Raw genomic sequence first — 24923 nt, 5'->3', positions numbered from 1 at the left:
ATACCAGCTTCTCTGATGCTTCGCAAACTATGCACATACGGTAGTAAATGACTTTTTCTGGGTCAGATTTTAGATCTTGGCCAATCACAGCGTTTCACTCGCGCACAGTTTAGCACAAAAACCTCTCTCAGAAGCAGGCTATGTATGGTATGCAGCTGCTCATGCTGAATGAGCAGTATATTAACTACCGAGCACATAATCGCAACCCAGCTAGACGGATTTTAATTTTTCCCCCTTGTCTTTGTATTGCAACTCGGTTGGAATATTAGCGTTTCTCATGGTATCCTCCTTGTTCCTAAATGATCTTCCATATGATTGCATGGCAGAGTTGCCAGTATACAAGTTGTCTGGCTAAACTTGTGATATGCCAAAGGTGCCTACCTAGGTACCAAGGTAATGCGTATACGCCAGAGCTTATAGACGACTGTAACTCTCTAAGCGAGCTATGTATTCTAACCCTAATCAGTGTATAATTCTCACACATTGTCATATATTATATATTTATTTAAACCAGCCGCTGGTATGGGTTGTCAACCGGGTAGGCTGGCTCCATGTTGGGATGTATCGAAATTTCTCTAATTCCGCTTTCGGCAGAACCCATTACTTGGTGAGGCTGCAGTGTTTCGAACAAACCACACTCCCTCCCGTCGGCCCATTGGTAAGTAGATTGTAGGTATACTCGGCTCACAGCCAACAATCACATGGTATCTTCAGCTATTACTTTTGGCATAGTCAAGTAGGTAGTCTATTTGGGTGTACGGATTCCTCTGTGTATTTTCTTCTTCTCTTCTGTTTGTTCTCTTCTTTCTTCTAGTCTAGTTCTAGCTTCAAACCCAGGTCAACGCTCAGTTGGAGATACCCTATCAACGACACCAACTACCCCGAAATGGCTGATCTTGTGGCAAATACGCCCGTTGCACGTGTGCTCCCTCCATCGTCCCACTATAACTTGTCTTGCTTGTCTCCTAGAGCCTGGTCTAAAGTCAGGATTACCGCACATCCAGAGCCACTGAGGGTAAAGAATCAGAGACAGACACGTTACATGGGTAGGTAGTTATATATTGACGCTTCTTCAAGCTTGCGATTCTTCCAAAGTGGGTAAAAAGCGACACCATAAATACCGGGCCAACCATGTAAATACCATCCTATCCAAAGGCCTCCTCCCCCACCAACTACATGCTCAGCTCCCGAATGGCTGTCCATTAGCTTCTCAGCGGGGGACGGGAAGCCATACGAACTGTGGCGTCGATAAGGCGCCCAGACATCGCCGAGATCGGAAGACGCCGCGGAGTAACAAGAAAAGGGGGAGTGAAACCAGGCAGAGTGCGAAGCAAAGTCAGCCTTCCAGGCTCTTTGAAAGATTCAGTTGTACCGCGGGGGCCCAAATACCGCCAGTATGGAAGCGACACGACGGCAACACTCATGTCGCGCATGCCTTTTTATCAACAGCTATGTGCTCCCTTGGATCGGGCTTGCGACCTAGCCCAGGCCAAAAGCAGATGTGGCGTCGCTCGGGACAGGTGACACACCGGAACTCATGAGCACTATTCATCGCTTTCATGTAGGCAGACAGGACGGATATTCGGCCGTGACTTTGGCTGTTAGTTTATGACAGATGGAAACAGCTCTGCCCGGGTATGTGTTCTGTCGTTAAGCCCGTGAAACATATCATCCCAGCCGCTACATACGGTGGGAGCAAGGTAGGGAGGCACCTTTTATTGCAGTGCGTGCGTTGTCACGCCAGAGCGACCCGAAATGGTGGCACATAAACTCTCGGTGGCATGCCAATCGAGCCTCGAGGGTGAAATCGACGGAACGCAAAGTTCAGGGTTCATCGAACGCGTGGGGAGAAACACGCTAATTACCTGCCCTACCTTGGCTATCCAGGTGAGTGTACCTAAGCTTGCTAAGGTAAGCTAGTTAGACTGCACTTGCACTTGCACTGGCCGTAGCCTGCCGTGGTTGGTCGATCATACCTATTGACCAGTAGCACCGAGGCTGTCCTAGGACCCGACGGGGCGGCAATCTGCGACCGTCGCCAACTAAGTAAACTCGTCCCGCACTGGTTCTAATATACCCGATGAAAACATATGTACGGTAGATATCATTCACACATGGGTTGCGCGTTGCAGTTTGCGGTGTGTGCCTCAGTTGCCATGGTGAACTAAACAATCCCATTCACATTTAGCTTGCTTGTCACCATGAGAACCTACTGTACTGCGCACTACCTAGGTAATCGAGCTAGGTAACAATCAGCTTGCCAGTTAATACCTCGTTACTGTTATTGAATATCCGAGCTGGGTGTGATGCCACTATTGCACCAAATGATTGATGTTCTCCGTAGGTTGAACGTCGGCAAAGGCAGGCGTGTCTCCAGGACTCAATCGGACCGTTGGACGTTACGGCCATTCGTTACTTCATAAGTGGAGGGTGGGGTGTTGATTTGCTCGGTACTACGTCCGAGCCACAGTGGCATTACCTACTCCGTAATAGCAGTCAGTACGCAAGGTAAAAAGTACCTTGATTACATACCTTACGTACATAAGGTACCTGGGTGCCAGGCGGTAGCAACCAGTAATTTGTTCAGCAATGGGAGGGGCCGGTCTGTTGCGGGAGATTGCTGAGAGTTTTAATGGGGCATGCCATATAATTTACCAGGCTGACAAAGGAGTGATTGACTACCTAGGTAAAGCGTTGGCCCTTTTGCTTCTACGTCGTACGAGCGCTACAGATAAAAAAAAATAAAAAAAAGAGGATGTTGACCTCGGCGTTACCCTCATCACCACCACCACGGACTCAAGTATTGCGCAAAGTTCTTCCCGATTCAGTGTTGATGGCCCGGAGCGCTGCCACTGCTTATGCAGGCAGTCGAAGTCTAGATCTAGAACTAATAGGCTGTACTGTCAGATAACGTGTACACATAGGCATCTACCCAGGTAATAACTACTTCGTAGATACTTCGTAAACTAAGGAAATGTTACGAAAGCAACATGCTGCTTTGGTAAAAATGCAGCTAATGATGCATGACCACGCTACTAAAACTGGGAGTCTAACCGAACGGAGAGTTTTTAAATCGCGTGGCATTTGGCCGCAGTAACAAATGGGAGAAGAAAAATAATAGGAGAAAAAAAAAGAAAAAAAAAAGGCTCCTACTCCGTACCCAGGCAAATACCCTGGACAGGGGAATCGAAGCCGCTTGCATCCATGCCATAGCCAAGGGTTGACGCACAGTTGCCCATAGTGGCGTATACACTGTTCTGCCAGGGGAGGCATTGAGAGTACCGTGGTAAAGTCCCCCCCCTCCCCATGCTGTTTGTGGTGTAGACCAAAAAGACCAGATGCCTTAGTCGGGCGAAGCATGCGGCATGGCAAACAAAGATCTCGGATCTTTGCCCCTTCTTGGTGGGAGAGCAGCTGCGAGACCCACATCTATAATTACAGTATTGCAGTTACTATGAGTACCATAGTACATGAAGGTAAATGGATCAGATAAACCAGACTTGATTGGCCGTGAAGGAAGGGGACTGGAAGCAGGATGTACGTGGTACGAAGTAACACAAACACGCAAAAAACATCGTTCACATCCACATTCAATGGTACCACTGTATATTCCGCGGTACTACGTCGCAGTGCCACGCAAAGAGCTCCAGGGATTAATGAGCGATCCTTAGCTAATAAGAATGCACCACCACTGTAATCTAATTAATTCGTACAGTAACCCTATACGGTGCAATCAATGTGGGATTGTTGGCCGTTCTGCTAAGTAATATGTCCGGGAGCGCATGGACGAGCTTAAGTCTACCTACCTTAGCTGACATACCGCTTGGGTTCAGTGACTGTAATTGGCAGCTGCATGTTGAAGGTACGTCAAGCATTTAGAAACTTTTGCAATGCACACGGAAATCCTGCGACCGTAGTATACAGTAATCGGCACTGTTAAGATCTCCTCTTTTCCTACTTCGTAACGCTAAAAGTAAGCAATATTTACTGTGCGGTACAAAGTACCTACTGTACGTACGAAGTACAGGTGATGAGATTTTACCACGTACAGTAGTAGTAGCTGGGCGCATGGATTCCTTGTCGCCCATTAGCCCCGGCTTTTCGTCTGGAAGTCCACCTCAGCCTGTCCTCCAAAGCCACTCCTTTCGAGCTGGGCAGCAGTTGGATGACCAGAAAACGTGGTGGCTTATGTTCCTCGGTCGTTTTGAAGAATGGATCGACCTATCGGCTTTTATTGATCCCAGGATCCGGTACCTGGTTTTACAGTACTTGGGGAAAGTGACCAAGGTACATAGTCTAAGCCGAGGTGAGTTAGCTATCCAAAGTAGCGAGCTGCCTTGATATATGTACCTTGGCTATTTTTCCAGCCAAATGTGATGATCATCTGCGAAATAAGTATTTAACTTTTTTTTTTTTTTTTTTTTTTAAATCTCTTTTTTACCTTACAGCGCTAATTTATCCTGTACAGCAAGGGGACGTAGTATTATGGAGCACGCGCAACGAAACGCATGCACCACACCTTCTGAGGGAAACGGGAAAGCCAGGTGGACCCCTGTTCACTGCCGTTCTGCCTTGTCTCTACCAGGACCCACACCCACGTTCTCAAGCACCACACACTCGCCCGCTTCCGTGCCCGCACCGCCCCGTTCGTTCTGTTCCCGCCCATCCAGTCACTCAGTCAATCAATTACCTGAGGAAGCCATACCAACGTCTCAATTCTCTACTTCTAGACCTCCCCCTCTCTTCCACCACCCTATGTACGTTTAGAGTCTGGTCCGATGCAGATCACTCTAAACCTCAATGGGACTGCGCCAGCCACGTAGTCCACACAGGAACTGTCTTGCTGTGTTGAGAGATGGGCAAAGGCACGCCGTCATCAACTCAATCTGACAATTGACCCTGTTGCGGGCCTCGATTTCTTTGTCTCTTTGTTTGTCGCTTAGAGTAATTGACTGACCTTGTACCACCTTCCTGGCCTCGATCTAAACCTAGACCTAGACAGTCGCGGCCTACAATACCTACCTTACCTTCTACCTACCTTACCTACTTACCTACCTACCTAACCTAGCCTACCTTACCTCCCAACCTACCTCCCCTGGTACCCTGACTCCGCCGCCCGCTGTGTGAACCCCTCCGGCCCTCTTTGTATTCATTTTCTTCTCTTGACCTCTTTCTCTCTCTGTCTCTCTCTCTCTCTCTCTCTCTCTCTCTCTCTCTTTATCACGTTCTTAATTTTGTCTTTTCCTCCATCTTCTTCTTTTGTTTCTTGTCCCCATGCTACCTATTAGTGGTGTACCTTTGGTCTGCCGACTGTGATTCTCAGATCGAGCCGGGTGACTTTTTGTCGCATGCTCCCTGCGATCGTCCCCCAAAAGTATAAGCAGAGCCCACAACCCGCTTTCTTGCTTGCCGCAACCTGCGCCGTTCACTCCTGATTTTCCCCACAATCACGCGCATAGGCCGCACTCTCCATAGTCGGTTTGCCGCCACCCACCACCCTCTCGGCCGCTCCCAAAGATAGTCGAGGACTTGATCGGAACCTCTGCGCACGCCGATTTTACCACCACTGGCATTTAAACAGCCAGACAATCGCCAGAGTTGGAGGCTTACGACACGTTGCCGGCGGTCGCCAATACATAGGTACCGCTGTTTGGTACACAGAAAAGAGGTGAATTGAAGCTCGAAGGGGGTTTCAAGGAATGTCACTCGACGATCGATCTTTTTTCGGCTCATGAAATTTAGGCCAACGCAATTGGTGCCCGTCAGTCGTTCATCAATCACATGAGCCTGCTTCACAACTCGAACAAACAGGTTCGCGAAAATGGCAGACATGGATCAGCGACCAGTTTCTCAGAAGCTGCCGGCAGGGCTAGCTGGCGTCCTCAATCGACCCGAGGAAAACCGGGATTCTGCATACTATTCGAGCACGGATAGTAAACGTAAGTGGAATAATCCTTTCTGTTCTCCCACCTCCCTAACTAACTCGTCGACTAACGGTATTGGCTTTCAGACAATTCAACAACTTCTTGCCTTGGCGTAGGCATGTTAACCCCTCGCGACTCGACAGGCGCGCCGCCATCCGCCCACACAAATAGCAACACTCCATCGCCGTCCCCCATCAATACGTCTGCAAACTTGATGCCACAGCCACTCGTTTCTCCCTCAACGAGCAACATGAGTGTTGCGTCCATGGTCTCACCTACCACCCCAGCAAGCATTGACCACCGAAGACACGAACGCCCACAATCCATCGAATCAGTTCCAAATGGCAACCACTGGAATGGCGATCATCTCGACCAACCCGTGTCTCGCAGAGAAAGCGTGGACAGCAGAATTTTGAACCAAGGTATAGGGGATATGAGATTAGGCAACTCACCCTACACAAGTCACAATCCGTCTACGACGTCTATACAAAATGCCCTGTTGCAGCAACGGAATCCTCGACCCGCGCACCTCGACAGCTTGTCAGTTCACAGAATCTCAAACGGATACCAACCGAGCAACGACAGGACACCAGACCTTCACCCCAAAATTGCTCGTACGGCCCCAGCGATCACTGGACCGGCGACGGGCAACATAGCACGCGCCGCCGAGCCAACCAAAGGACAAGCATGGGCGTTTCCAGAAGAGGAGATCCAAAGATTGCCTTCTGCCAGTCAAAGCTTGGTCGATTCGCGCAGAAGCAGCGTTGCTGAGTCGTTGGCGAGTAGCCAATTTACCACAGAATCACGACTGCCGCCTGGCCAGCGCCATTTGGATGACGGCCTCCACCAGTCGGAGCGCTTTTCCAATGAATATCCCGCTGTCCATCATCATACACTACAGCATAAACAGATTGGCGAGCTCCAGGGGGATGCTGCCGGTCTAGCTCCAGGTTCGCAGCCGTACAGCCGGACGCCAGAACTGCGACGGAGTCACAAGCTTGCGGAACGCAAGCGGCGGACCGAAATGAAGGAGCTATTTGAAGAGCTCCGTGACCTCATGCCACAGGAACGTGGGTCCAAAGCCTCCAAATGGGAGATCTTGACAAAAGGTAAGCCTCGTTCTATTGATGGAGCGCACAACCCAGAGGGGCGAACTAGAATACTGACCGTTATTTTTTAGCCATCGCCGAACACAAGAGACAGGCAGACACGATTCGCAGCATGCACCAGACCAATGGTAGTCTCCATCAAGAGCTAGAAGCCATGAGGCGAGATGTGATGGCGCTTCGTGGCGAAAACACACAGTTACGCAACGAGTTGGCAACAGCGTCCAATTCACATCATAGTGTCAGTGCTTTGCCAAATTTATCGTCGCAGAACGGGAGTGACGGGTATGGACGACCGACCTCTCTCAGGCAAGAGCTTCCACCTCTGAGGTCTTTGAACAATGGAATACCTGGACCGCCCGACACAATGACTGGGGTTCAATACGAGCAACCGAGAGCCAATGGATACCGCTAGATTTATGAGCAAAATCCACGTGTGGCCGTTTGCTAGTACAGTTAGGTCCCAAAGACTATACAATCGGCGATCTCTACGGAGCTTGAAGAAAACATCAAGGTCTTCCGAGGAACAGCTAGCAACTCTGCCGGACATATCGGTCGATCACAGCCCAAGGCACTGATCCCGAGGGATGCCTACTCTCTAGCCTGGTTCCCCATCACGGGTGCCGACCCGACCCGACCAGTGCGAAAGCGGCCTTCGTGGTGGCGAGTGACGGCCGAATGGATCAACAATCGAACACCAACGCCCGCCCATGACTGGCTGTGCCAAAATCTCTCCTTTGTCAACACGAAAATAATTCATCTTCTAACCATGTTTTTGGCATTACATTTTCAACTGAGCTACATGGGCTTAATGACCGGATTCCTGGACTGGGTAAGCTTTGACATATCAAGCCGGGGTACGAATACCATATCTGACATGAGCCGATCTTGTCCTCGCTCTCTTCTTTCTGATTCTTGTTTTTCTTCTCTTTTCTCTTCTTTTTCTTCTCTTTTTTGAGTGTATATACCCCTTGTTGGCACCCTACAAAGGGTTGCTTTTGCTATGGTTGTTGCGGTAGTGATTTTGGAATCAAAAGCTGGAGAACGTTGTACCTTGGCCGACGCTTATCATGGAATTGTAACGGCCAGGAACTTGGTTCATTTGTACAAACAATGGATTGGAAGCATGTGTCTTTTTATCCCTGTCGCAACAGGTTGTGCAGACGCATAGCATTGAGCAACATTGATTCTTGCAGCCGAGCAGATGCTGGACAAAGTTATATGTATTCATGTGATGTCTACGTTTTCATTCGACGAGTGAAGAAAGTCAAGTGCTATTTGTTATGCCAAAGAAAGTTCCTCAGGCCGTCCCATTCATTGCTTTGCAGATACAAGTATGTCATGCTGCTCCTCAGGCTGGGCTGAAGTTCGGCGGCGTGGTACCGGAACAGGTGCATGACAAGTCCCCAGCTCGTGGCAGCGAATACGGGCCAGGCATAGTAGCTGATTGCAGCAGAGTTGCCAGGTTCCGAGACGACGGGCAGTCCGAAGCCAGGCTTGACTGCCAAGCGGGCCAGGGCAAGAACGACACGTGCGAACACGTAGACGACGATCTGCTGGTTTACACTGCTGATCTTGCCTGTGCGGCTCGAGCGGCCTCCAAAGACGAGGTAGCCGCCGAGCATGCCGGCCACGAAGGTGTCATATGGGCCTGCCGGTTGATTGGTTAATTAGAGGCGTTCTACATGTACGCTCGCGGGGGTGCGGTCCATCGTCGCGGGCGGAGAACTCACCCTCCTTGCCTGGCGTGGGTCCGTAGTGCTTCAAAAGGAAGCAGGTGAACTTGTAAATGGTGACAAACTTGGCCAAGTTACGGGCGTGCGTTCGCGTTGCGCGGAACACGAGCCAGAGCTTCTCCCGTAATCTGGTTGGACGCGTGAAACAGGTTCGTCATGATCAGCTTCCGGAAATGAAACCATTTCTGTCCAACGTCTCTGTTTTTTTTTTTCTTTCTTTCTTTTCTCTCTCTTTTTTGTTTCGATAGAAAAGATACAAGGGAACAAAAAAAAAAGAGGGTGAATTGAGTCGGGCTAAGAGATATGTTTTCAAGTGGGTAACACTTACGTCCCTGACCGAAAGAGTAATATCATGCTGTCCACCAACACAATCCGCTTTCCCCGTTAGCAATTTCACAGGGTCGGGTTGCTCTGAGGGAATTGCCGACGAGGGCAAGGAGGACCGCGTCACACGTACACCAGCGCGTGGGGGAAGCGAACTTTGGTGCCATAGACGGCACCATTGCGTGCGCCCTTGACGACGGCGAGGATGTCATGGTAACGAGGGTCTAGTATGATCCGCTCCAGAGAGGCCTGACGGTGATGTGGATCAGTAAAGAAAGGCCCAACCCTAGGCCTGGTTTGTTCTGCCCTTGCTGAGGAGAGGAACGAACCTGAAGGCTTTGGATAGCGGCAGCCATGATGCACGGGGTTGTCCTGAAGCGACTCTGTTGGGGTTGATCCGGTGCGTTCAATATACTGAAACCGTCGGGGTAGATATTGGGGGCTGTATGCTTTTTATCCTCGTGAATGCCGAGCGACCGTTAATAGGAAACGGCCGAAACAAGTAAACCACCCGCAACCAAGAATGACTACGAAGCAATTCCTATACAATCCAAAAAAACAAAAACAAAAACAAAAAAAAAAAACAGATGCCAAAAGTGCGATTCTAGTCGCAAAGAGAAGAATCAAGCCCTTGCTGATTGCAGCAATGCTATCGAATCTGATCTAGCTGGGGTTGTTGGACCTCGTGGTTCGTCCGTCAGTGAGATGAGACTAGATGGCTTCAAAGGTCTCTCTTACATCACTTTTGGCCCGAGGTTGGCGGGCGCAGGTGCCGCGCCGCGGTACCCAAAAGGAATCACCTCCATCAATCCACGTTACTTTGCAGAACAGGGGTGCCCCACAAAATCCCCCAGATTGTGCATCAGATTCTTTTGCATGTGACTGTCACATGGCTGCTTGGGTCCATTTTAATTCGGGGCGTTGAACTCAACTAAAGTATTTCGTAGATACATACCGCACCGGTTTAGCGTCTAGACCAGATGGCAGTTTGCCCATTTATATGAAATAATCATTAGAGACCATCAATTGACAAGACTTCTATCATTGATAATACCTGTGAGAGGCCCTCTTCAGAGAAGAGGTTTAGCTGTCCAGTCTCATCTCAATGAATCAAATACTTGTAGACTAGACTGGTTCTAGTATAGGTCTAGCACTAGTTTATTCCTTGACGCAAGGCTTTGCGAACAATGCCATAGATCTCATAAACCCCCTCCAATGGCCTGGCCCGTCTCCCGGTGGCTCTGACCTTTTAGCTTTTTGCAACAGCCAGCTCTCTTTTGCATATGTGATTTGACAGCCACGTCATATTGGGGGGCTGGTCGCCGTCTAATAAAAGTCCAAACTGACTCCAATCCCAGTTGCCTTCCATAATGGAAACAGAAACAGCTGTGAGCCAGGAGGCCGAATGCTTCGTATAAACCTTGGCTATTATTCTTTTCGGACTCGCTCATAGAGTCAAAATCTGCGGTTCTACCAATTGCTAATCCCACAGAATTCAGCAGAGTGGTAGCAGTGAATGATTCTGCTCAAACAAGGAGAACCGCGTTGACGCAACCATCGTTTTCCCTGTGAAAATCGTTAGGCTCAACTCTATAAGATGAAAAATGAGGCATTGAACTTACGGCGAGTTGGTAACCTGGGCATATCTTCCCCAAGCAACCTTGTTTCCAGCCATGATACCAAGTTCTGACACGTTAACCTCGATCACGGTTCCTTTTGAGAGGACTCCAAGTTGAGTGCTAGATGCTTGTCAGTAAGACTCCTACATATATGGAACCGAAACAGCCAAAAGAATAAAATTAAAATTAAAAGAAACCTACTATAACGGATTTGACGGGTTTTTCTTGACTATAATGGAGGTCAGTATCGAGAAATAAGATGCGTTTAAGCGATTGAATGTGATGGTACTGTACCTCCAAGAATAGGAAGATGGACGGTGACATTTAGCTATACATCTGTTAGCTCCTGACCCAAGTCTATTCGGGCGCTTTCCAATATGATGCTCACCTCGGGGTGTGTGACATGAGCCTTCTTATACCGCAGACCCATGGGCCTGATGAAGCGCTCGTACTTTGGATTTCTGCCGTCGTTCTGTCAGTATGGTTGTCGATTCCCACTACCCACATAAGATTATACTGACCTTCTTGTGAAGTTCTGTCCCACAAAGGTGGGCTTTGTGACCATGCGCTTCCATGATTTCCTCTTGGACTTTCCTGTATGAACCACCTTGAAGAGCTCCTCTTCACTAATACCACGGACCTTCGGGATTGGCACCGAGAACTTGGCCGCTTTTTCTGCACGTGCTTGTTTTATGGAAGATGACAGCCTGAATCCCGTATCGTTTTTTTAGCAGCTATAAACGAGACAGGGGAAGTGGGATATTCGACTCTTTGCAGAGTACATGTGTTCCTGGTTTGTACATACGCCTTGGATGTGTTGGGGGTGTTGCGATCGAGGAGATAGGCCGGAACAGGGTTCGTGGGGTCCTTGTCGGCTGCGGCACCCTTCACGTTGCGCTCTTCGTGCTGCTTAATGGCCTTCTTCATGCGAATCTTCTCCTTGCGGCGCTCCTGGGCGAACAGCTTCGCCTTCAGACCCCGCAAGTTTTGTGCCTTGGCCGACTTGCCGTGACCTTCCTCACGGGCGGCCTTCTTGCGCGCGCGCTCCTCATGGTCCAAGCGCACACTATATTCCAGTGTCAACGAGGAGTCAGTTATGTGATTCGGTTCCACGATTTATCCTCCCTGCTCGAGTAGATACTAACCCATGCTGCTTGCGCCACCTCTCGATATACTCGTTCTGAGGCTGTTTTTAGGTAAAATGTTGGTCAGATTTTGAATCGGCGGCAGTACGAATCTGGATGGGTTGTGAGATGCATACCATGTTGACTGATAAGTTCCGTCAGGGCACAGCGCCGTAAATGTCGACAAGAGTTACAGGACGGCCTTGCGAAAGCAAAGAGGCAAGGCCGGAGTTTCTCGAAAATGGCGGCGCCAGTAGAGAGTGGGGTAGGCGGTGAAATTTTTGGTGGAGACGCGACGAATGGCACTGCCACGGGTGGCCCACTGTGGCAAGTACTGTCAAATACGCACTGTATCATCATGCTTCGTACGAAGTCCATTGATTGTCTGGCAAGTCTAGGTGGGTTCTGTGCTTCACTGTCCCTTAGCAACTTATGGGGGACAAAGTTGCCTACCAACCGTAGCCTTTGCAGCACACATGTTATGATGATGTATGATGGCGATTCGGCGATCTACTCAAGCTACTAAATACATATCCCTACGCGAACATGAATTTGGCTGGCCACCAGGCACCCGGATCTCCCAAATTTGAACCTTCACCTGTTATATATTGCTTGTAGATCGTAAGTGGTGCACCGAATCGTGTAAGATGGCATACCTGACCTCCCTGTCTGCTTTGGAGTCATACATGTAGGTATTTATAAACTCACATCAGAGCCATGCGCTTAGGTATGACATTACTTTAGCATTTAGATGTGCTATAAATATCGGTCTACAGAGATCATGGAAACCCTATTCGGGATACATTATCGCTTACCCCGTACATTGCCATAATTAACATTTTTAAGTCATATAAAATATTGATTTTACAACGCTGGGTTGATCATATCAAGTCAAAGCGTAAGCATTGTATAAGAATGACTTGCATTCCCCAGGGAGCCTTGCGCATCTTTCATGATAACGAATTCTTTGGCAGAGGAGATTGGGAAGACAACAAGTTTATAACCGCAGCCTTCGCCCCGTAATTCCATGTTTCAATTTCTCTTCCACCACCTTCATTTGTCGTTATTTTTGGTACGTCATTATTATTTCGTCTATTGCTTTCCCCCTTCTCTTCATTTGCTTGTTATATTATTATTGTATTACTCTTCCTCAAGTAGGTGTACGTGTTATAACGGTAAATACGTCCAAGGTTGAAAATTCCGTCCCATATGCCATAGTGCTACCTGTTTCGATGGCTTACAATATTTGCTTGGATATTTTGCATCCTGACAAAATCATCGCCAGCACAAGTATAGTTGGTTCTTAATCTAAAAATGCGTTCCATAACTGCCATCCTCGCTGTTTTCGCTATCGCCCTTACCGCCACCGTTGCTGGAGAACGCTACAGGGACTGCTTCGGGGATTGTATCGCCCCTCATAGGGTGGTCGGCCTAGATACTTCCTCCCTTTATCTCGATGAATGCGACAGCAATTGCAACCATCTCTATGATGACGAGTAAGTAAGCCCAACTATGCATCGAGGTTTTGGCGATAGCGCAGCGGTCGGTGGAAACAACAAAACCGGGACTAGCGTTGGCGTTGGTAGCATGGCTGGCAATACCGTTTGTTATCCGAAAATGCAACTTGCTAACCAAGCCCTTCTATTCGCTGCAGGGATTGCGAGCTTTAACTTCTACTGCACTGCCAACTCATTGGGATACACAACGAGCATGGCTACACTCTCATCTATATGTATAGTACCGTATATTAGAACATGTAGTGCTTTCCAACCCGAGACTTAGATGCGACAACTACCACCCAGGCCTAAAGGTACCCCGTCCTGACATTTCTGGGCGAATTATAACACAACTATCTAAGAGAAGGAGGAAAAAAAAGAATTAAAAAACGCTCACGTTTGAGCGCGTTTATGGTGCCACATCCTGCCCGCCATCAAACACTTAGGAAAGAGTACATACTCAAATCACGATGGTTCTTGCCATCATCTAGGTAGTTACATTGGTCTTCCGCATCCAATGAGCCCAACATCATATCAACTATTTCTACCTTCACTGTAGAGATGATCCTTCACGCTGCCATGCTATAGATGAAATGGCACACACCGATGAGTCTTTTATCTTCGTCATTCTAGCCCCTTGTTCTTTGTAGCACTGATACGGGCAAAATTCCATATCTCTATCCGAATGGCTCTCAGAGCCACTACATGATTGGTGATTTTCACATTCTAATTTATTGTCTCCCAAGGCTTGCTTGCCTGGTATCGTCCTACCTTGTCACTCGCACCAGACTATGACTTTGATGCTGCCGCTTCAACACCTGGATTCCGGTTGGCAATGAGGCGCTGACCCTAATGGTTAGCTTTGACCCTGAGGGGATCAATATTCGCGAAGGGGGTTTGCAGTCAACTTACTACTAGGTTCCGCAAGAGCACAGCAATCGTGACCTTTCCGACAGACGGGACGTATATAGACGCCTTCTCCTTCACCGCAGGCCCATCAAAGTTTCTGAAGGACGAGAAGTTGATGCAGACAGCGCCCTCGCGTATGAGCTCGATCGGGATCTTGAACTCAGCGACAGGGACGCCTCCAATAATGACGTCGCTGAGTGGGATGCACTCCTTGAGTCCCCAATCCTCCTTGTCGAGGACTTGGTGACGTGGCTGCCGAATACCCTGCCCGCGGGTGAACAGCTGCACGCCGGTGACGTCGACAGAGTAGACCTTGGCACCGTCGTTTGCCAGAAGTGCCGCCAGTGGACGACCATTGACCTCCGAGCGGTTTATGACGGTGATGGTCTTGCCATACAAACGGTTCCCATACGGCAGAATCGAGTTGTAGATCTGGAGGTGCTCAAGTATCTTGACGACTGCAAGGGGCGTACAGGGCAGTATCGACTTCTTGGAGTTGGTGGGAGGGTCAAGAAACCTGACGTTGTGGTACATGTTGTAGAGGTGCTTGTGGCACAAGCCCTCAACGTCCTTCTCAAGAGCCACTGTCTCCTGAATGTACTTGTCGTGCGTGGGGTTGCCCGGAAAGATCGGGTAGTAGACGATGATGCCGTCTACTTTGGAATCCTCATTGGCAGCGATGATCTCCTCTTCCAGCGCATCCTTTCCAACCTGTCGCAGGTCAAATTCAAACCCACTGTTTCACCAGCTAGTCCGTCAATACTTGACCCCGGGCGAGACTTGGAATTACAGCATGGGTCAAAAAAAGGGAGCACGCACTTTTCTTCACAAGTCTTTTTGGACCACTGGGCATATTGAAGAGCGGCCGGGTCGTCGTTGGCCAGGAAAGCAGCCAGATAAGGTTTCGAATCTGTCCCCTTTTGCGATCTAACCTCCTCTAGGAGACTCTTTGCAATGGTCTCTGCTGTGACAACCTTGCAGGTTTTCGGTACTTCTGTGGTGGAATCCATGTTCTCAAATGCAAAAGTAATGGTCGGAATTCCAAAGCGAGAAGCAGGGCTAAACCGCAATCGTACTACCTTGCGGACACTTGGTGTTTGCAAGGAAAGCAACAAGGCGAGGGTCTCTCTGTGTCCGTCTAGTGGGTGGTTGATCAGCCTTCTGGATATGGCGACATTTACTTGATGGGGTCAGATATAACAGGAGTTACATCTCAGGAATTTCGGGTTATCGGGGGCTTGAGGTTTACCTTTTCCCGTCTACTTTATTCTGCTCTGCACGTGTAGGCCATCTGACAAACAAACACTGGATCAGGTCTTGTGTGCAAGAATAATCTCTATTTGCAATGCTTCTATGACTCTTTCCTTTTGAATAGTACCGGAGGTGTTTTTCATGCACCCCGCCAGAAGGCGGCTAATTGATTCCAGGGCCTCAACTTTTTTTTTTTTGTTTGTTAGGTAATATACGAACCCAATGTACCTCTATGGACGCTGGGCGCTTGGTCCCTTGACGCGCGATCCCCCTTTTAACCTTTCCTTTTTTTCCCTTTTTTTTTTTTTTTCCTCCGTAAATCCTTCCCTCTGGTCCTGGCAAAAGTGGCAGAAAATTTGACCCCTCCTGTTTTTTTCTTCACCCCGCGCCCCTTTTAGGCTTATCGGTGGCTCTTATCTTTCACCGCCCACCAAAAAATCGACGTCATGCTGCTCGGTATGGAGAATTGCGACCCTAGAACCCTGTCGGCGCCAGGTCCGGGAGGCGTAGACGGGGGCCGATAGCGGGACGCCATGGGGCCAACGGTGCTGCTCGGCATACCTATGACAGTCGCTTGACTGACATGATGAATTTGGATGCCAGTGGTATTGAGTACTTTGAACCACCTCCAAAACAAAATTGCCCTTTTTCGACATTTAGGAGTGCCAAGTATTGTACAAAGTTTTCTGTGCAATCGACAGAAAGACCTTGCCACCGTGTCGGTTCTCTCGGTGCACTGCACGATATAATACAGTAGTCATTGCCCCTCGCGAGGGTCCGACTAGGTTAAGTCGTCTGTCTTGGGTACCCTACTGTCACAAGGGAACTCTATTGGCCACGTGCTCAGACAACAGCTGCAAGAGCTCTACTACCTAATTCAGGTACCTTGACTATCAATTTACTATTATTCTAGATCTAGAGTCTAGATTCAAAGTACCTTACTTAACTACCTACGTTACCTAGGTAAACATAGTGGGTGCCGGCTGCCTACGTACACCTACTCGCATGAGGTGTATTTGACGAGTCCAGGAACCACGTCAACAACCGTATCGCAAGATCCGCATTTTCACTGAGTCCTCATACTTTGTTCCCGTCACTGTTCCAGGCTGTTAATCTGAGCTCGGTTTCTCTGGAGGCCGGAAATGGCGGACTTCAAGGGGCTGGCTCTCCAGTACGTCTTGGCAGATGAAGCGACCACCAGGCAACATGTTACTGCCAAAACAGCAGATGGTGAGTAGTTTCCGGTGCATTGACCTTTATGGTAGTGGTAACTAACAAGTCAACTGAAGCCATCAAGAATGCCTCTGTCAAGAGCACGGCGATCCTGAACTGGGTCAAGTCCATTGACCCGTGGATGCCTGCAGCGTTGTCGGACTCCGAGTCCCAAGGTGACAATGGCGAAGGTCCTGAGCCTGACCTGAGCGTCATTACAAGATCTAAAGGTACACATCCAAAAGCAGCATGCGCTAGTGATGTGTTGAACGGCAGTACTAACAACCACCGTCATCCTGTCTGATAGCTCTGGAATATTTGGCGGACACGTTGCTGTTGCTGGAGAAGAACTTACTGAGGACCGATCAAGGTGAATTAAACATGCCATGGGTTATTAATCTCTGCAGATAATAGGGGTTTTGCCCGGGCCATGCTAACCAGCTGCCTTTACAAGTCAATCTGCTTATCACATTTTTCGGGAGACTCTACAGCATTGATCACAAGGCTGGGATCATGGCGGCTACCAAAGCCCTCCAACAGTTGGCCACCATGAAGGCCTTCAAACCAGAAATGGCCGATAACATCATCCAGAGCATTGTCTCAATGCGAGATGACTTTCGCTTGCAGACTCCTCAAACACGCCTAGAGATATACAAGTTCATCCAAAGCCTACTGGAGAACGAGGCCATCTCCAGCCAGTTGCAACATGTCTATGGGACTTCTGGAGGGATCGCCATCGATCTCCTACAGCTTTGTGGCCATGAACGGGATCCAAACTGCCTGATACAATGGTTCAAAATAATCCAGAGCCTCGTGCAATTGTTCGATTTCTCTGCAGATGTTCATGATGAGATCTTCAAGACGTTCTCGGCCTACTTTCCTATATCATTAAGGAGCACGGCAACTCCAAGTGGCGTCACGATTGAGGACCTGAAGAGCTCTATTCGAGCATGCTTTGCCTCCAGCCATAAGCTCGCCCGACTGAGCTTCCCTTTCCTGATTCAGAAGCTGGATCAGGGAGATGCTATCAGCATTCCTGTCAAGGTATTTTGGCCATCAACTCACCCCCGTAAGGCTGTGTTCCCAACTGTTGACTGACCTGTAATATTTCATAAGACGGACATATTGAGAACACTCAAGCAATGCCTCGATCAGTATGCGCTCCCTTCCCAGAGCATCGGGCCATATACTGGACAGCTTTGGACGTCTCTCAAATACGAGGTTCGAAACGGCGAAATCAAAGAGTCCATCGACTGCACTCTGGATGTCATGCGTGTTATTTCGTTCAAGCTGGCAAAAATCCCTCTGGCTGAACCGCAAGAAACCACACGCGAAGTCAGCGCACTATCTTCGTTTGTGGACATGGTTCTCAGCGACTCCTTGGATGACTTGGCAAATCCGAGCTATACCAAGCCTGCAGGACTCCTCCTTAGAAGCATCATGGAAGTCCACGCTAGGCCATTTGCTCTGCTTCTCCCTGGAGTCATTGAAGCCATCAACAAGAATCTGCGAGAGCCTCGTACAATCGAGCATGCTACAGCGCTAATTGGCCTCGCCAGGGACCTTCTGGATGCCCGCTCGCAAGTCATCGATGCCGCCAAGATACATTCCTCCACAGACCAATTGCAGAATCTTTTCAAGCTCGACTCACAAATCCGGGACCCATTCCATGCAATCTTCAGTCGATTCTGGAGGGAAAACAATAAAGAAACACCAGATGCCGACAATGTCGCCGTCCTCAAAGAGGTAGTTCAAGGATTTGCAGCTCTAATATGTCAAGTCAGTCAAGAAGAGGCTGGAAACCAGACTCTCTTGTGTGACCAGGCGCAGTGCGAGCAAGTCTGCTTTATGATCTCTGATCGGGTTATCAACATCTTTCAACTCGCCTCTTCCCCGGACAGCGGGGCTCGGAAAGAGCTGGCAGACATCGTAGTGGCGTCGCTACGGAAGATTGTCAAAGTATACACTGCAGGGTATGCATTGATGCTCCAGAGAGCTTTGTCGACAATCAAGGATCGCGTCTGGGGTAGACCTCCGACCAGAAATTCACTTGCAATGCTAAAGACGCTGGTCCTAAGACTATCATACATTGGCTGTTCAGAGATACCCAAGCTAGGTGATCCGGTCCAGCATTTGTATCTTTACACGAGCTCTGTCCTACGACTTCTGTTCTCCTTCCTCGACAACTCCGTGCCTTTCGAGGTCTCAACCATCACGCTGTCCGGCATTTTCAGTGCTCTTTTGCACTACAGAGACACTTGCAGCTCTAAACCTACTCACGCGAGGCTGAGCCTGATTAATGCTGACTGGAGGGTTTGCACTTCGGACTTTGTCAGATGCCACCCTGAATTTGCAGTCACTGGAAAACCTGCAAGTACCGGAGAAGCCGCATCAAAGCCAGAAAATGACAGGTCGGTAGAGTACGGGGGCGGCAACAGTGATGCATTCCGCGACTACCTCGAATGTGCGCTTTATTTGACATCAGTCCTCTACCAGAGAGCAACCAAATCGGATATGGGAGCGCAAAGTCGTTTGGGACTGGGGCCTGACTTCAGTCCACACACGGCTCCCACTGCGGAGACAGCCCTAGAAAATCCCGGGCCTGGTTCCAGTGCCAACGCCCGGGATGTGGATCTTCAGGACGTTTACCTTCACCAGCTTGGTGATATGGCCACGTTTGTCCTTCGTGACCTAGAGGAGGTAGAACAGGAGGCCTTATCGCTCACCGACGAGGTATATGGACTTTTCCAGTCGCATACAGGAGCACATGGCACGTACCTAAGTGCCGAAAATGACGGGCGAACCAATGTGCTGTCTCTCGGGGTTGCACAGGGCTTGCGCCCAATACCTATGGCTTCAATGGTAAGATACAATTTTTTCCCCCTTCTATATCTTTCCCTTTGTTCTACCCTGGACCACTCAACAGCGTATCAGGTGCTAACTCCCATCTAGTTCGCGTCTGAATCCCTCAAGCAGCAAATTGTGGCCGACATATCGGCCGCAGAAAACTTCCCTGTGAGGACGCAAAAGGTTCGTGACCGTTTTTTGACCTTGTTGGCGAATAAATGGCTCCCAAGGACCACGGTTAGTGGGCCACAGCGGGATGTGTGGAAGGCAACCGTCGATGCGCTGCGTGAAATGCTCGAAAAAGGCCTGGCCGAGGCTTCGGCAACACCAAACAGCATCCGGACAGAGCAATACACAAGAGCTCTAGGGTTCGCTGCTGGAGCTGTAGCAAGACGTGACAGAGATGTGGAAGGTCTGGTTAAGGTCCTCGCGTCTCTTCCAGCAGCGCTCGGGGAGCATGGGCTGCAAATGGCTCCACGCTTGGAAGTGCTACTGGCAGCCAAAAGTCAACTGAGTCTGCAAAACCACGCGATTCTGAGGCCTCTGTCTGAGCAGTGGGTTTACATCTGCGTGGTGAAGCCGAAACTAGAGCTGTCTTTCCCCATAACGCAAGACAGGCCTCAAGGCATTGTCAATGCCATCGCCGTAGTCCATGTCATGAAACACATGGACTTTACAGTATACGCCGAGGACACTGATCGAATCATGCGCATACTCATTGCCGGCGTGTCATCGCCCAAAAACTTGGCCGATGTCGAGGCAGCTCTTCAAGTTCTTCGTCAAATCCTAGCCAATAAGCCTGATGATCTAAAGGACCAACTAAAAGCAGTCATATCAGGAGCCATATCGACAGTGAGCTCCGGCTTGGAGCCGCCTCCTGACCAAGAGGCAGTGCCGGCTGATTCGAATGCACGTACGGTGAATTCTGGCAATCCGGCCCTCTGCCGAAGGCTCAGTTTGCAATTGCTCCAGGACCTCGCCGAGAAGCTCGACGAGCAGCTCCTGCGGCAGTATAAGGCTCAGATTTCTCGTGTCCTGGCTACTGCTTGTGGCGATCCAGTCAGGGAAGTTCGACAATCTGCCATGAGTGCGCGGAGCAGTTGGGCGAGGCTGGCGGCTTGAAGAAGAAAATACATAATGGAGACGCTGAAAGCTTGCAGCGAACACCCGTTAGCAGTAATATAGCAGCAAAATCTCGATAGATAACGCCGTCTTTGGAACCAATCCTGCGCTATGTGACTAAAGACCGCCAGTCTAAGTGTACAAAATTCCCATGCCACGAAGTCTCCCCAGTTTTTGCTTTAATTTTGAGATTTTCACGCCTTGCGGCGCTTCCCCCCCTTCTTGGCTGATACAGAGCCGGTGGGGTCTGCACCCGTCGCTGATCCAGACGACGACAAAATAGCGTCCAACATCTCGGCACTGTAACCATCTTCCTTGGGTGCCGAAGTATCTGCCTGAGCAGAGGGGATGCTTGCGAGCCTCTTGGAATCGACCTTGGCTATCGCCGGCACCGAAGTAGCCAGCATCGTCTGGAAAGGTGCAGCAATGAAGTGACCAACAGAGTCGAACCACTCTGAAAAAGGACGAGCGACCTCAATGGTCTGGCCTTTGGAAGCGCCCTTGGGGACTATGGTGATGGTGAGCCGGTAGCTAGGGTCGTACTTGGTGACGCTGGAGGCTATGGTGATCTGAGTGACAGCTGGCGTGTTAGCAGTGGCCGCAACGTTTTGCGCAGATCTGGTGTGGTCATCTCCTCTAGTCCAAGAAACGAACCTTTTCACCGCTTGGCGCAGTGCCAACGTAGATGATATTCTTCTCCACGAAGTATGCCCACAAGGTGAGAGCGCCATTCAAGACGGCATAGAGGGCGACGGCGGCAGCCGTATAGTATTTGGTGCTGTCAAAGCCCAGCTTGTAGTCCCAGAAGAAACAGGCGGCTGATATGGCAAAGGCTGAATAGCCAAGTGCTAGACGCACGTCTGTGAGTGTGTGCGACTGCTTGAACTTGAGCGAGTTAAGATAGTTGGGTATGGCATCGTCGGATGTATTCTTGAGGTCTTGAAAGTGCGTGGGCAAGTTGGCAGTTAGCATAGGAAAGCAAGGATGACTGGGAACAGGGCAAGGGCAGGTCGAAGATGTGCTAATTGTAAAGGAGAACAAGGGGAATATGTGCTCACCAGCTGTGTTATAGACCGATATTTTCTCTTGGGCCGCCATTGTGATAAAAAACAGAAAGTCGATTTTTTGCTTCGTTTTGTCTTGTGATGTGATAAAGTTGGAAGTAGCCAGTTGAGGTTGGCTTGTCCTTCCTTTTTGCTGTCGAAACCTCGAATACGTGGTCGGATTGGAGTAAGCTTTGTCTGGGTACCTACTGTTCCTGGTAATTAGGCCTGTTCTAAATCTGTATAACATTTAGTACAGGGTAGCCCTGCTTGGTGGCTGGCGGGGGTTCGGCGCTCATACCGCTGTAAAGGGGCATCGTACTGCCTAAAACGATATCCTATCGGCGGGATCCACCCAAGCACCTTAATCGCAATGTTCATCCACGCCCATTCATGTGGCGTACACGCTAGAGACTCTGTTGCGTCTGACGGTAGCCTCGTTCTCCGCCTCATTGATACACCATTTTGAGGAGAAGATAGTCTACACACCCCTCTCTATCGCTGCGACGCCCTAGGGACCAAACAGAAAAGCCTGACAATGGCAGCGCAAGTTCCCGTTCAAACGATCCATAGGGATCCCCAGTTGTTGTACGTGTATTGCTTTCCCAAAGTGCCTCTTGTATCTCGTGTCTCAGGCAGTATTGGGCTCAAGCTGACTTGGACTATTATAGCTACTGGATATTGGGCCCCATCACGGTGGTTATGGTGAGCTTGTACCGTCATTTATTTTTCTTCTTAGGAGCTCGCACGCTGACAAGGCCGATACAATGCGCATTGTAGATTCTCACCGGCATGCTCCGGCACTATGCGGCAGTTCTGATGGCTGTTGCGCCCAAAAAGGTCGACGCCAAGGCGATGCGCGAGCAGCGGTCTCTGCTACACGGCATCAACGTGCGTAGCAACTACCATGTTCTGTCCAAACGGTCCTTCAACACGCGTCGTGACACCCTGGCTTCGGCCTACGAGTCCGGCGCCTTTCTCAAGGCCCCCGAGAACCGTGGCCAGGCACCCCCGAACCCGATGACGGATCCCAACGCCATGGAGGGCATGATGGGCATGATGAAGAACAACATGGCTATGATAGTTCCCAACACCCTCATCATGAGTTGGATCAATGCTTTCTTCAGCGGCTACGTCATCAGTAAGACCTGCCAACCTATAGACTTGCAAGGTTGAGACGCAAAAGTGCTTGCTGGTTTGCTGACTTTCCCACAGTGAAACTACCATTCCCATTGACTGTCAAGTTCAAGAGTATGCTCCAGGCTGGTGTTGCGACTCGTGATATGGACCCCCGATGGATGTCCAGTATCAGCTGGTACTTTTTGTGTATCTTTGGCCTGCAGTTTGTGTTCAACTTTTTGCTGGGCAGCGACAATGGTAAGTTTCCTTTCTTTTTTCTTTCTTTCTTTTTTTATGCCCCCCCTTAGTCACCCATCTGTTACTCGAAGTCACCGCATTTGGTTGCTGATACGACCACGTCTACTAGCTGCAAACCAGATGGCTCAGCAGATGGGCCAGATGGGTCCTCAGGCCCCTCAGATGTTCGGACCAGGCGTTGATCCCGACAAGCAGTTCCTGGCCGAGGCCGAGAACCTTGCCGTCATAGAGCACTACTCAGTCCTTGATGACGTGGAGGACAGGCTGTTAGAGAGACTTGGCGTGTGATATATGAGGGCTCGCACAAGGAACGGTTCATATTTTCGGTTCCGCATAGAAGCCGGCGCACTTATCCATCTACCTCCATATCGCCATTTTCACCTTGCTCTTCCTCCGCAACGCCACCACCGTCATCGCCCCACCAAAGGCACACACCTAAGCCCTCTTCCTTCATGGTGCCCGTGATACTGTAAGGGGGCTTCTTCTCCGGAAGTTCACTGCCCTCTATAGGTTTTGTGGGAGTTTGGTCATGCCACTCTTCGGAGCTCACGCGAAATCGGACCATTTCGTGGATGTCGTAGTACATCTCTTGGTCCTCCACATGCCATACCCAGAGAGACTGGTCATGGTCGCTATCGGATTATTGTGTCAACACCACCGCTGGATAGGCATGGGGCGTTAAGTTAGGGCTCGACATCACTTACAATGTTGCTCCCTCGGGCAGCTCGTCAAAGGGGACAAATATGTCATCAAAGAAGTCGGTGCGCACTGGGTGGTCGGGGTCAGCATACCATGCAGTTGCCTCATCTTGTGGTTTGAACAGGAGTATAACGGGAGCAATACGAACAGTGTATACCGTCTTTAACACATCGACTTATCCTTGCGAACAGAACCTCTCCCTTGAATGGCCTGAATATGACCAAGCGACACTCGACTAGTCGTCCCAAACTCAACATTGTCAGTGGCCATATACCGACACCCGCATTGGTTGGCTAGGTGGAAGGTAGATTTAGATGCTCACCGTTGACATTCACGAGACCGTCGCCATGACCTATGAGACCCTCGGAAGCCCATAACAGATCGTACATGCAAATGCAGAGTCCCACTTTTTGAATAACCTAGAGTACGTTTTGCGTGTTTGATAATCTTAGCCGTTGAGATCTTACCAGATAGGCAGCCTCTAAAGACAGTAGTTGGGTTGCTGTTCTTACTTTGTTGCAGTATTTCTCGTTTAAATTGTCTTCTATGGCATCGATGCTCAGCTTGGCGAACTGAGCCGGTTTGATTTGGACCAAGTCCGCAATCTTGGTCTAGTCCCGATGAATTTTGGTCAGACGCCCAGCCCATTAATTTAGCCTTTTGTTTTTTTTTATATCATTTCGCCCCCTTGATAGCTGAACGTCGCCCCCATCGTGAGGTCTCAGGCCAGATGTACTTACCAGTATGAACATCGTAAAATACGGTGTTATATCTCACTCAATTGATATGAGAATGAGGCTGGATAGACCAGACAAGGTAGGAAAGGTATAAGGTGGCTTGGTAGGTAGGTGGGTAAGTTGTTTCTTTTATCGGGCTACCTTCCCATTTCTGATAGTTAAAAATTTGAAAAGTGTTTTTCCTCTCCTTTTTTTTTCTCCTCTTAATGATTATTAGACAATAACATCAACTGCTTGCTCGCGGGTCTTACTCTGCGACTGCTAACTGCAATTACCAAAGTTTGCGACCGCTCGCCCCGGTAAGTGGTGACTGCAGTTCGATGGCCCCATTAAATTTTTTTGTAGCTAGACAGCGCCGCCTTTGCCGCTCCACTTTCAGGCGACTCCACTCTGGAAG

General features: G+C 49.5%; 9 protein-coding genes across 9 annotated transcripts; 3 read left to right on the top strand and 6 right to left on the bottom strand.

Annotated features, from left to right (window-relative positions):
* Positions 1–800: 800 nt before the first annotated feature.
* Positions 801–1433, bottom strand: PgNI_05002 (uncharacterized protein; the record flags this gene model as incomplete). The annotated part of the gene is made up of 2 exons (XM_031125043.1): positions 801–972; positions 1235–1433. The coding sequence occupies 2 exons, from the start codon at positions 1431–1433 to the stop codon at positions 839–841; spliced, it is 333 nt and encodes a 110-aa protein (XP_030985628.1). The 3' UTR covers positions 801–838.
* Positions 1434–5176: 3743 nt separating this feature from the next.
* On the top strand, positions 5177–8262 carry PgNI_05001 (uncharacterized protein). The gene is made up of 3 exons (XM_031125042.1): positions 5177–5939; positions 6011–7033; positions 7105–8262. The coding sequence occupies exons 1-3, from the start codon at positions 5822–5824 to the stop codon at positions 7443–7445; spliced, it is 1482 nt and encodes a 493-aa protein (XP_030985627.1). The 5' UTR covers positions 5177–5821; the 3' UTR covers positions 7446–8262.
* On the bottom strand, positions 8237–9771 carry PgNI_05000 (uncharacterized protein). The gene is made up of 4 exons (XM_031125041.1): positions 9420–9771; positions 9224–9339; positions 8764–8894; positions 8237–8681 (listed from the first exon to the last, which is right to left on the bottom strand). Exons 1-4 carry the CDS (start codon positions 9444–9446, stop codon positions 8305–8307), a joined length of 651 nt encoding a protein of 216 aa, XP_030984913.1. The 5' UTR covers positions 9447–9771; the 3' UTR covers positions 8237–8304.
* Positions 9772–10126: 355 nt separating this feature from the next.
* On the bottom strand, positions 10127–12079 carry PgNI_04999 (uncharacterized protein). Its single transcript, XM_031125040.1, has 9 exons — positions 11971–12079; positions 11855–11895; positions 11515–11775; positions 11231–11416; positions 11098–11170; positions 11004–11037; positions 10911–10938; positions 10713–10829; positions 10127–10656 (listed from the first exon to the last, which is right to left on the bottom strand). The coding sequence occupies exons 1-9, from the start codon at positions 11971–11973 to the stop codon at positions 10617–10619; spliced, it is 783 nt and encodes a 260-aa protein (XP_030985660.1). The 5' UTR covers positions 11974–12079; the 3' UTR covers positions 10127–10616.
* Positions 12080–13016: 937 nt separating this feature from the next.
* PgNI_04998 (uncharacterized protein) lies at positions 13017–15592 on the bottom strand. Its single transcript, XM_031125039.1, has 5 exons — positions 15488–15592; positions 15058–15376; positions 14242–14974; positions 13485–14172; positions 13017–13326 (listed from the first exon to the last, which is right to left on the bottom strand). The coding sequence occupies exons 2-4, from the start codon at positions 15246–15248 to the stop codon at positions 14119–14121; spliced, it is 978 nt and encodes a 325-aa protein (XP_030985661.1). The 5' UTR covers positions 15249–15376; positions 15488–15592; the 3' UTR covers positions 13017–13326; positions 13485–14118.
* A 552-nt stretch (positions 15593–16144) lies between these two features.
* On the top strand, positions 16145–20670 carry PgNI_04997 (uncharacterized protein; the record flags this gene model as incomplete). Its single annotated transcript, XM_031125038.1, has 7 exons — positions 16145–16370; positions 16453–16719; positions 16779–16931; positions 17009–17071; positions 17156–17745; positions 17818–19563; positions 19654–20670. Exons 2-7 carry the CDS (start codon positions 16632–16634, stop codon positions 20668–20670), a joined length of 3657 nt encoding a protein of 1218 aa, XP_030985668.1. The 5' UTR covers positions 16145–16370; positions 16453–16631.
* Positions 20671–20864: 194 nt separating this feature from the next.
* Positions 20865–21768, bottom strand: PgNI_04996 (uncharacterized protein; the record flags this gene model as incomplete). Its single annotated transcript, XM_031125037.1, has 3 exons — positions 20865–21239; positions 21325–21608; positions 21729–21768. The coding sequence occupies 3 exons, from the start codon at positions 21766–21768 to the stop codon at positions 20865–20867; spliced, it is 699 nt and encodes a 232-aa protein (XP_030985669.1).
* Positions 21769–22138: 370 nt separating this feature from the next.
* PgNI_04994 (uncharacterized protein) lies at positions 22139–24819 on the top strand. The gene is made up of 7 exons (XM_031125035.1): positions 22139–22301; positions 22385–22418; positions 22494–22854; positions 22929–23090; positions 23200–24208; positions 24302–24403; positions 24533–24819. Exons 1-5 carry the CDS (start codon positions 22252–22254, stop codon positions 23376–23378), a joined length of 786 nt encoding a protein of 261 aa, XP_030985667.1. The 5' UTR covers positions 22139–22251; the 3' UTR covers positions 23379–24208; positions 24302–24403; positions 24533–24819.
* Positions 23440–24541, bottom strand: PgNI_04995 (uncharacterized protein; the record flags this gene model as incomplete). Its single annotated transcript, XM_031125036.1, has 6 exons — positions 23440–23722; positions 23795–23858; positions 23938–24024; positions 24112–24208; positions 24302–24400; positions 24530–24541. The coding sequence occupies 6 exons, from the start codon at positions 24539–24541 to the stop codon at positions 23440–23442; spliced, it is 642 nt and encodes a 213-aa protein (XP_030985666.1).
* Positions 24820–24923: the final 104 nt, after the last annotated feature.

The sequence above is a fragment of the Pyricularia grisea genome (genome assembly GCF_004355905.1).
Source record: "Pyricularia grisea strain NI907 chromosome Unknown Pyricularia_grisea_NI907_Scaffold_2, whole genome shotgun sequence".
NCBI lineage: Eukaryota > Fungi > Ascomycota > Sordariomycetes > Magnaporthales > Pyriculariaceae > Pyricularia > Pyricularia grisea.
The sequence above is the reverse complement of the archived record's forward strand: the minus strand, read 5'-3'. Positions and strand labels throughout refer to the sequence as shown.

What these genes read in the sequence shown, in the direction of transcription:
- PgNI_05001 (XM_031125042.1), top strand. Translation starts at nt 5,822, where the DNA reads ATGGCAGACATGGATCAGCGACCAGTTTCTCAGAAGCTGCCGGCAGGG. An exon ending in TTCGAGCACGGATAGTAAAC is followed by an intron (nt 5,940 to 6,010) that starts GTAAGTGGAATA and finishes ATTGGCTTTCAG; the next exon opens with ACAATTCAACAACTTCTTGC. An exon ending in ATGGGAGATCTTGACAAAAG is followed by an intron (nt 7,034 to 7,104) that starts GTAAGCCTCGTT and finishes GTTATTTTTTAG; the next exon opens with CCATCGCCGAACACAAGAGA.
- PgNI_05000 (XM_031125041.1), bottom strand. Translation starts at nt 9,446, where the DNA reads ATGGCTGCCGCTATCCAAAGCCTTCAG. An exon ending in CCGCTATCCAAAGCCTTCAG is followed by an intron (nt 9,340 to 9,419) that starts GTTCGTTCCTCT and finishes CATCACCGTCAG; the next exon opens with GCCTCTCTGGAGCGGATCAT. An exon ending in CGCTTCCCCCACGCGCTGGT is followed by an intron (nt 8,895 to 9,223) that starts GTACGTGTGACG and finishes GCGTCCAACCAG; the next exon opens with ATTACGGGAGAAGCTCTGGC.
- PgNI_04999 (XM_031125040.1), bottom strand. An exon ending in ACCCCCAACACATCCAAGGC is followed by an intron (nt 11,417 to 11,514) that starts GTATGTACAAAC and finishes TACGGGATTCAG; the next exon opens with GCTGTCATCTTCCATAAAAC. An exon ending in CCATCTTCCTATTCTTGGAG is followed by an intron (nt 10,939 to 11,003) that starts GTACAGTACCAT and finishes CCTCCATTATAG; the next exon opens with TCAAGAAAAACCCGTCAAAT.
- PgNI_04998 (XM_031125039.1), bottom strand. Translation starts at nt 15,248, where the DNA reads ATGGATTCCACCACAGAAGTACCGAAAACCTGCAAGGTTGTCACAGCA. An exon ending in AAAAAGACTTGTGAAGAAAA is followed by an intron (nt 14,975 to 15,057) that starts GTGCGTGCTCCC and finishes CTGGTGAAACAG; the next exon opens with TGGGTTTGAATTTGACCTGC. An exon ending in TGCTCTTGCGGAACCTAGTA is followed by an intron (nt 14,173 to 14,241) that starts GTAAGTTGACTG and finishes CATTAGGGTCAG; the next exon opens with CGCCTCATTGCCAACCGGAA.
- PgNI_04994 (XM_031125035.1), top strand. Translation starts at nt 22,252, where the DNA reads ATGGCAGCGCAAGTTCCCGTTCAAACGATCCATAGGGATCCCCAGTTG. An exon ending in CATAGGGATCCCCAGTTGTT is followed by an intron (nt 22,302 to 22,384) that starts GTACGTGTATTG and finishes GGACTATTATAG; the next exon opens with CTACTGGATATTGGGCCCCA. An exon ending in TTTGCTGGGCAGCGACAATG is followed by an intron (nt 23,091 to 23,199) that starts GTAAGTTTCCTT and finishes CACGTCTACTAG; the next exon opens with CTGCAAACCAGATGGCTCAG.